General features: G+C 38.0%; 1 protein-coding gene across 1 annotated transcript; it reads left to right on the plus strand.

Moving 5' to 3' along the window:
- Positions 1-1,058: 1,058 nt before the first annotated feature.
- Positions 1,059-3,802, plus strand: LOC122639155 (protein ACCELERATED CELL DEATH 6-like). The gene is made up of 3 exons (XM_043831985.1): positions 1,059-1,680; positions 2,379-2,935; positions 3,146-3,802. Exons 1-3 carry the CDS (start codon positions 1,059-1,061, stop codon positions 3,800-3,802), a joined length of 1,836 nt encoding a protein of 611 aa, XP_043687920.1.
- Positions 3,803-9,737: the final 5,935 nt, after the last annotated feature.

Here is a 9,737-nt window from a genome sequence, read left to right on the forward strand (position 1 = left end):
TTTAGTTCTCATCAGGGTTCTTAGTCCCTAGAAAAGAGGTTTTTAGTTCCTAGAAGAAGAGAGAGATTTTTTTGTCCTCAATATTTTTAGTCCCTAGAAGAGTGAAGATTTTACTTTTGAGTGTTTTTGGTCCCTAGATGAGATGGAAGATTTTTAGACCTCAAGGATTTTAGTCCATAGATGAACAACGAGGTTTTTAGTCCTCAGGGTTTTTACCGTTACAAAGACAATGTCCTGGATAATTAGATCAATACTGAGACCATTGGGTGTCCTGCAAATACAAGAGAATAAAACTGATTAAAAAGAGGCCGTTACAAAGACAAAGTACTGGATAATTAGATCAACATTGAGATGGGTAACGGTTCTTCTAGGGTTTGTAAGAGTGTAAATAACCTCCAAATTATCCGATTCGACCACAATGTTTTCCAATGTCATAAATTTAGCATGAAATAGTCCCACACGGATAGCAAGAGCTTCACTCACTGCTACCGAATTAAAAGCAACATAATCTAAAACTGTTGAGATTTGTGCACCAAAATTATCCCGAATAATAAAACCAATACCTCTACTAGAACCATTTTTTGATAGAGTTGCATCGCAGTTTAACTTAACAAAACCTGTCGAAGTTGGCTCCCAACTAACAATAGTCAATTATATATTACATTGTAAGCACCACTATACTCATGAACTAATTTTTTTCTCTATTTATAATCAGATGTGCTAATTAAACTTGTTAAGCTGTAGATTAGGCTAGTTCTACTTATGAAAATTAATTAGCTGATGTGGCCAATCAAAACCATTAGAGTAATTGAGCACAAACTGAGGGGGTCCTGGGTGGGTCTGCCTACTTGGATCCACATTGGGCCAATGGTTCTCTTACTGTTTGGATCTCTTTAATTTCATGCTCAAAAGTGACTCATTAGAATTTGAGACATTCTTTTGTCCTCTAATCGCTTATGATCATGCGGCCCATTTATAATTTTTTTTTTAATTCTCTCTCTTTCTTTCTGTCTGTCTCATTCTCTCCTTTTTCTATTGGACAATCAGATTAATCAATTATGGATCCCAAACTTCGTGAAATAGCAAAGTCAGGCAATGTTCATCTTCTGAGACTACTTCTAGAGCAAAAACCTGACATCCTACACGAAGTAAATATAATTGGGAACACAACCCTCCATCTTGTTACTATAGATGGAAAAAAAAACATTGTAGCAGAAATATATAACCAATTTCCGCCAAATGTCATCATGCAAAACGCATTTGGTGACACACCATTGCACATTGCTGCCAGAAATGGATCTCTCTCTGTAGTTGATTATTTGATTGAGAAGATCATTTCCAACACATCGGGTTCTCATGATGAAGATATTGAAAGTAGTAGTGGAGGAGGTGGAAGACATGGGTTGCATGATGTTTTGGCCAAAGGAAATAAATTGAAAAACACAGCCTTGCATGAAGCTTTGCAATACAAGCAACAAGATGTGGCAAAGCTGTTGATAAAAAAAGATCCCGAATTGTGTTCACTTGTTAATGATGCCGGAGAGTCTCCTCTTTACATGGCTGCTTCACATGGTTTGGCATCTATAGTGCATCAAATCTTGCAATCTTCACAGCCCCATGCAGATGGCGGCCCAAATGGTTTGACAGCTTTACATGCAGCTGCCAGAGAGGGACATACAGGTATATTTACATGGCTAATAACTTCTTTGAAAATAATTAATAAGGCTAGAGTGGATAGAAAGAGTGCATTGGTGTCTCCTCCCATCTTGCATTCTGGATTCTCCCATTTGACATGCCATATGGAAAAACATGGGATGGTTTTGGTGTTCGCGTCAGGTCAGCCTAATCACCTAGTCCAATTAGAGTTGGGAATTTAGGACCTTGGTAATAAATGAAAGGGAAAATAGATCTCTACTTGGTGGTGTTTTCTATGCCCTCTCACGGGGCACTGTGAGATGACCACTCTACCCTCTGGGTAGATACCCAGGTATGCTCGCCCCCCCCCCCCCATTGACCCAGACGCTTGTGTAGAGACCATGCAACCAAGTAGAGATATCTTGCCCTAAATGAAAATAGGGCTCCGCATAAATGTCACATAAGAAGTTTACTTTACATATATATATATATATATATATAATTTCATTAAATCTTAAACACTTTTTGAAAACTTCTTGTACTTGATTTAGATCCATTTGCATTCATCCAAAGTGATGATGTGGCAAGAAAAGCAAGGTCATTATGAAATCAAAATCCACGGGGAGTCTTGATATTCTCTTTCTCTCTTCCCCCGGATTAAGTGGTTAATTAACATTCTTGATGTTTTATATTTTCAATTAAATATAGGTCATCTTTTAACCGTTTGATCTAATCTATTCTAGGTTGTCTTGAAGAATTAGTGAAAGAGAAGCAAGAGCTAGTGACAATGAAGGATGATTGTGGGAGGACACCTCTACATTACGCAGTAACTTATTATTCAAAGAAGAGGAATTTGAAGCCTTCGGCAGTTGGACTGTTATTGCAAGCCGATCGAAGCATTGGCTACCTTCAAGATCGAGACTGTCAAACGCCACTCCATATTGCTGCTAGTGGGGTTCATTTGAAATTAGTTAAAAAACTACTTAAGTGGTGCCCCGACTCGATCTATCAAGTTAATGGGAGGGGCCGAAACATTCTTCATATTGTAATGAGGGACTGCAATGATGAGTATTACTCCCACAAGATTTTCGAACATCTCCTACAGAGAGTTGAGGTTGTGGGAATTTTAAATCAGCCTGATCAAGATGGAAACACCCCGTTGCATCTTGCAGCCATTACCCATGATCAATATTTTATGGAGATTCTCAAAAAGGATGAGAGAGTAGACCGGTCTGTCATTAACAAGAAGAATATGACAGCACAAGAAACCATGGACGATCGGCTATTCATTGAAAATAAGGTAAAACACTGTTAACTTTTATATAATTCTCTAACGTTAATTTGTGTCTTAATTAATTTCTTTATATTTTACACCCCTTTATGTATATATATATATTGAATTATCTAAATCAATGAAAATTACTATGCAATTAAGGATATATATAATATTTCAATCATCTAATAATTAATATTGTTTTAATTGTTGGGTTTATGCATGTTGTTGAAATAGATTATCAAGTTGAAGAAGAAAGAAGACAGACAAAGGAATAATAGTACAGAGAATTCGAATTCTCTGGAAGATTCTGTGGAGGAAGAAAATGAAGAGATAGTGCTAGCCAAGGAAGAAAGAGAAAAGAGAAGAGAAGAACTTTCCCAAACACATCTAATAGTGGCAACTCTCATTGCTGGAATCTCCTCTGATGCAGTTTTCAGAATCCCTGGAATTGATGGAAGTGGTCGTACAAAACAAGGCTTGGTAGCTGCCTCTAAAGTTTATGTTGCATCTTTTGCCATAGCTCTATCATCCTCCATGTCTATGCTATACCTTCACTTCGATGCAGTACATAGGAGAAGAATGGGCAGCGGCAGTGTTCCAGACTATCATAGTGTTACCACATCCCTTATGTTCATATCCATTATCGGGGTGATGGTAGCATGTATGACCGGTTCTTATATATCTCTGAAGGCCATGGACTCATTCTGGTTTGAAATTTTCATTATGACACTGATTGGTATCATGCCTATTGTTGCATCAAGCACAGTGATTTTAGGATATGGTCTCGGGTTTATACGTCGACATATAAGTACAAACAAAGCACTATTGAACATTATAATTGCTGTTGTTGCAATTGCTTTGACTTTGGCGGGCCCACAGTGGCAGGCTTAAGTGTTGGCGGCATAATTACTTGTTTGTTCGGCATACTTATTGCTGTGCGCTGCATATACCGCTGTTGTTTTAGATAGATGCATGCATGCCTTTCATATTTGTTATGTACGTGGTTCTTAGAAACCCTTCGGATTATAAGTGTTAATTAAGGACTTAGTAATACATTTTATTCTTTTCTTTTAATTAGACCAGTATATCTGTATGTATGTCTGATGATTTTAAGGACTTGTATTAGATTTACTAATTCTTAATTTTTTTGGATTTTATCAATATATGTTTTAATTGGATCAGTGGTGTCGGCCAGTTCGTATTTAATTTGGTTGATCCTGAATTGGTTTGTCGATATCGGATCAAGAGTAAAATTGTAAAAATAAAAGCTTTTTTTTTTTTATTATTTAAGAAAAATAGTGTTAAAATTACTGACCAATCCATGACGAGAAGGGCCAATCCGATTCAGTATCGTATCGATCTCGATGCAAACTGATACCATCTCCGATATTGATACCTCAATCCCTCTTGTAACTCTCACATATTTAAAACATGTGTCATCTCACCTTCAAACCACTCCCTTTTCATTTGGTGGATGAAGCTCATGTATGGGTCCAACTGAGATCATATCAATCTATTAACAAATTCTACTTTGCTTTTGAAATGACAAAAATATCCCCTTGCTTACTGATAAACTGTTTGGGTTGTCAAGGTAAATGCCCTACTTTAAATCATTTTTTTTTTTTTGTTGTTGTTGTTAAGAGATGATTTATTCAAAGAAATATCGCGTACAAGTTAATCTTTCTTCATGACATAGGTGAAGAACCCAAGCAGTGGAAGGAGGCCAAACTATCTTACACGGTATAGACTGACCTCTTCAGGCAAGGTTGTCAGCAATACCATTGATAAACCTTGGGATAATAAAAAATAAAAAAAAATAAAAACATTCGATAGGCTTGTTGCTGATGAAGCGGATATCATCAATAATGGCTGAAAATTTGATTACCTCCTTGCAATCAGACTCCACAATGATCCTGAAGAAGCCAGCTTCAATTAACGGCATTGAGGATACCAAGTTTGATGGCTTCAGCTTCCCCACAGAGGCTTGAAGGAAACGATGCAGGAACAGAATTGCCAAGAGTGGGGCATCCATGGTGATCTCTAATGATATATCCAATTCCCCTTGCAAGATCATTTTATCTTGATGACGCCTGGAGGAGGGACAAGCCAAAAATGGAGCTGGAGAAGGCGCTGATGGAGGAACCTGCTGAGGATAAGACTTTTGAGATTGAGAGAACTCCAGGAAGAAAGATTCAGCCATCTGGATCTCTCTCGATGGTGACCACTCCACCTTTTTGAAGATTAAAGCATTCCTCGCAAGCCAAATGGACCAACAAATGAAGGAGCATAGACTGAATGAAGTTGTGTTTGACATTAAGCTTATCACTTTTACTTACAATACTCCATTGATTAATCCAATTATGGATGAGAAAATTGCTGTCATTTGGAGTTATATGGCATAAAGAACTTCCAAACCAAATGGCCTTGGCAAAGGAGCAATGAAGGAATATGTGATCCACAGATTCCACTACTTCCTCACATCTTTGACAAGCAGGATCGACTGGAATTTGGCGAAGCCGAAGAGTCTCTGCTGAAACAATACCATTGGAACATAGTCTCCATAAAAAAGATTTGATTTTCTGTACACCTTCGCATTTCTAGATGAAGTTCCAGACATGGTTGGGAATAATTCTTGAAGAGAGACTGGATGAGTAGCCTCTATTGTTGCTCAAATCCTCCACTTGGTTTGTAATGAGATGATATGCTGATTTTACAGTGAAAACTCTGTTTTTTGAGCCTCCACACACCTGAGTATCCTCGCGAGGAAGAAGGCTCAGTCTAATTAATTTGTTTGATTTCATCCCTATCTGACGGAGCAAGCAATAGCATTGGAGTAAATCTTCCTTCCAGGATCTATTAGATGGGTCAATGAGATCGGAGACCATTATGAGAGGGCAGCTTGGAAGAGGAGGAAACTGAGTTCTAAAGTTCTTGGCCGAGGGAATCCAGTTGTCTTCTCATATGTGGACACAATCTCCGTTGCCTATAATCTAGATCAAGCCATCCTTGAGAACATCTTTACCACGTAGAATACTATGCCAGGCCCACGATGGACGATTTCCCAAACCAGCATTAAGTAAATCAGAATGAGGACAAAGCTGGTTTACCAGTCTTCAGAATGTAATTATTTTGTCGGGCGGTTTCTTGTTCCAGTGACGTGTGAGAAAGCCAGGCTCTTAGGGTTGGAATAAGACGGGTTATGTCCCCCTTGTATTCTCCTTTTTAATTGATTTAATAATAAAAACTCAGAGGCTAGTTGGGCCCCAGGTAATATTCGCAATATTCGGGTTTGAAAAAAAAAAAAAAAAAAAAAGGCTTTTAGCTCACCAAGTTTCAAGTGGACACTTGTATAAAAATGCCAAAAGTTAGGATCGACTCTAAACTCACCCTTCCCAGGAGTCCAAGCCCCCACAACATTGGGTAATCGGTTAATGGCCACAGTATATGTATGGAAGACTCGACTCCTATGATAAAACTCAATGCATGGCAGCTCACATTTTACAAGATTCTTGGACTAATTATCTCAAGAATGAAGTTAATAATCAGATTCAATTAAAAAATGAAAGCTAAATTGATTGATAGATGGACTTCTCTCCTCTATTTTTTGAAGTTGATGTTGCAGTTGCAGAGAAAGATCGATGTTGAAGGACCTCTCTCTTCTATTCTTTGGTTAATAGATGTGAATTTTTTTGAATTGCTTCCTAAGAGAGTTTTACACGTGTCCTTTGCTTTAATGGAAATAAAAAATTATGAAAGCACATGATTTGCAGTATATGAAAGGGCCTGGGCAGATGTAGGTGGATTTAAATCATCTCCGAAAAAAAAATCGTCTCTAGTGCCCGCATCTGTCAGTGTGGTGCAGTGCGGGCACCGACGCGCGGGTGGAGTGAGGGGATTTGGGGTACTACCATGGCACCACCTGGATTTGGGGTACTACCATGGCACCACCTGAGGCACCTGAGGCCATTGATGGAAAAGACGGACAAAATTACGAGTTCGTCATGTGGTAGATGCCAAATCCAACGGTTGGGAGTTTGGTGCGTACAGTTCTTTTATATAAGCTTGAAGAAAAGCTTGTATAGATTGAAACAGACACCAAGGCAGTGGCACAAAAGACTTGATTCATTTATGGTGGACCACAACTACAAAAGAACCTCTGCAGATCATTGTGTTTATTTCAAAAGATTCTCTAATGATAACTTCATTATACTTCTGCTTTATGTTGATGATATGCTAATAGTACGACAAGATTGCAAGATGATTGGTAGGTTGAAAGATGAATTGTTCAAGTTCTTTGATATGAAGAACTTAGGCCAAGCAAGATAAATTTTTGGGAATGCAAATTGTTCGTGACAAGAAAACAAAGAAATTGTGTTTGTAACAAGAATAGTATGTTGAGTGGGTTCTTGAGAGATTTAACATGAAAAGTGCTAAAACCAGTTAGCAAACCTCTAGCAAGTCACTTCAAGCTAGCTAAGTAAGAAGACTTGTCCCTCCACCAAAGAAGAAAAATAAGAGATGACAACTGTTCCTTACTCATCTGCAGTTGGAAACTGAATGTATACAATGGTTTGCATGCATCCGGATATTGCCCATGCAATTGGTGTAGTGAGCAGATTTTTGGTTAATCATGACAGAGAACACTAGGAAGCAGTGAGTTGATCTTCAGATACTTGAGGGATAGTTCCAAGTTGTGTTTGAGTTTTGGGGGCTCCAAACTAGTCTTAGAAGGCTTTACAGATGCAACTATGGCAAGAGACCTTGATGGCAGAAAATCAACTTCAGGGATCTTGTTTATTTTTGCACGGGGAACTGTGTCATGTTAGTGTAGATTACAAAAATGTGTTGCTTTATCTACAATTGAAGCTGAGTATATTGCTGCTATAGAAGCAAGAAAAGAGATGTTGTGGATGAAGCGTTTCCTTGGTGAATTAGGTTTGAAGCAAGAAGAGTATGTAGTATTTGTGATAGTCAGAGTGCTATGGGCCTGAGTAAGGATGCAATGTATCATTCCCGCACAAAGCATATTGATGTGAGATACCATTGCCTATGTGTAGTGGAGAAGCTGTTACTACGGCTTAAGTAGATTTATATTGAGAAGAATCCTTTAGAGATGATGACCAAGGTTGTTATGGGGGAGAAGCTTGAGCTTTGCACTGCATTGGTCGAGATGGCCTCCATGTGAGTAGTCGTGTGTTGGATCTCCTTCCTCATGGGCTGGAGGGGGAGATTGTTGTGGGGCCAAGCCCATTAAAGTCCAGGCCGAGCCCCAACAACATAATTTAAAAGGTCAAATGGGATTGGTAAAGCCCCTTTTGCATCATTTTATTTTATATTTGGTTTTGTGGTGTGTGTGCCGTTCTCAACAAAAGAAGAGACATCAAAACAGAAAAAAATATATAAAAAAAAAAAAAAAAAAAAAAAAAAAAAAAAAAGAAATGAAAGAAGAAGGAGAAAAAAATACGAGACTTGAGATCAATTTCTTGGAGCCTTGGTGTTTGTACTAAAATTTTGAGATCTCATCAAAGAAAAGAGACTGTGAGATTTGTGGTTTTTGTGGTGAGAATTGAGTTTGGCTTCTTGTGATGTAATCACTTTTGTATTGTCTCTAATTCTTTGTAAATCTCAAAAAAAAACTTTGTACTTCTATTTTTCTTATAGTGGATTGGTGCCGAATGTACCCTGTAGTTTTTTTCCCTCTACACAAATGGTTTTCCACGTAATTCTTGGTGTTCATGGTGTGATTGATCTCTTGCGTGCAATTTTATTTCTCTTATTTTCTTGGGTTAAATTTTCTTGGCAATTTTACATTGGATTATTGTTTTCATTTTTCACAATTCAATCTGGACAAGTGGGTTCAATAATCCCTACAGTTAGTCCCCTATATCTACTTAGAAGCTATGAGACTGGTTCAAACGTATTGACACCAATGGGGGTGGTCACATAAGCAAGACGTCAACAGCCTCGGATTTAGCATGGCAGGAGACATTCTGACCATCCTCATTGGTGTCAATATGCTAAACAAGGCTTCGACATGCCGGGGGGGGGGGGGAGGGGGTCAATCTGTACTTATAAAATTTTTCTTAAAAACACTCTCCTACTGACAGACTGCAAATACTATGGCTGGGGCTAAGGGTGTTAAATGGTCCGGTTTGGGTTAAACAGTTTGGTTCAGTTTGATTTTGACTGCTTGAGGGTAGAAACCGTAACCAAACCGTTTAACTAAATGATCTCACAATCAAAACCTCAACCGTTTAGTAAACGGTTTCGGTTAAACGGTTTTTAAATGGTTTCGGTTAAATGGTTCTATACGATTTTACATGGTTTCGTTTAGACGGTTGTATACACATTTACTACTCTATTTACTAATACTAGTTATTACTTATTACTTACTAAGTTATTAAATTTTTTTTTTTTTTTGAGAAAGGAAATCATTAATGAAGAAATGTAATTACTTAGTAGTTGCTACTTGCTAGGTTTTGATTTTTTGTTTATAAAAAAAAAATTGTAGTTAGGTTTTTAAACAGTTAGACGGTTTGGTTATAATCAGTTTTAATTGGATTATATGGTTTGCAACCGTTGGATTAATCGGCCTAAACCAAACCAAACCGATTAAATAAACGGTGTCATTTCTAAAACCATAACCGGACCATTTAACTAAACGGTCTGTCAGTTTCAGTTTAAATGGTTCGGTTCAATTTCTGTAAACGGTTTTGGTTTGGTTTTGACACCCTTAGCTCGGGCTACCCAATTTTGGCCAGCTATAGTTCACAAGCATTCCTACCTCCAACCAAGACTGGTCAGGTCTACAAGAAGATGCATGCCC

The sequence above is a fragment of the Telopea speciosissima genome, chromosome 9 (assembly GCF_018873765.1).
Source record: "Telopea speciosissima isolate NSW1024214 ecotype Mountain lineage chromosome 9, Tspe_v1, whole genome shotgun sequence".
Lineage (NCBI taxonomy): Eukaryota > Viridiplantae > Streptophyta > Magnoliopsida > Proteales > Proteaceae > Telopea > Telopea speciosissima.

Coding starts and splice junctions, on each gene's coding strand:
- LOC122639155 (XM_043831985.1), top strand. CDS start 1,059: ATGGATCCCAAACTTCGTGAAATAGCAAAGTCAGGCAATGTTCATCTT. Junction 1,681..2,378: donor TGCCAGAGAGGGACATACAG/GTATATTTACAT, acceptor AATCTATTCTAG/GTTGTCTTGAAGAATTAGTG. Junction 2,936..3,145: donor GGCTATTCATTGAAAATAAG/GTAAAACACTGT, acceptor TTGTTGAAATAG/ATTATCAAGTTGAAGAAGAA.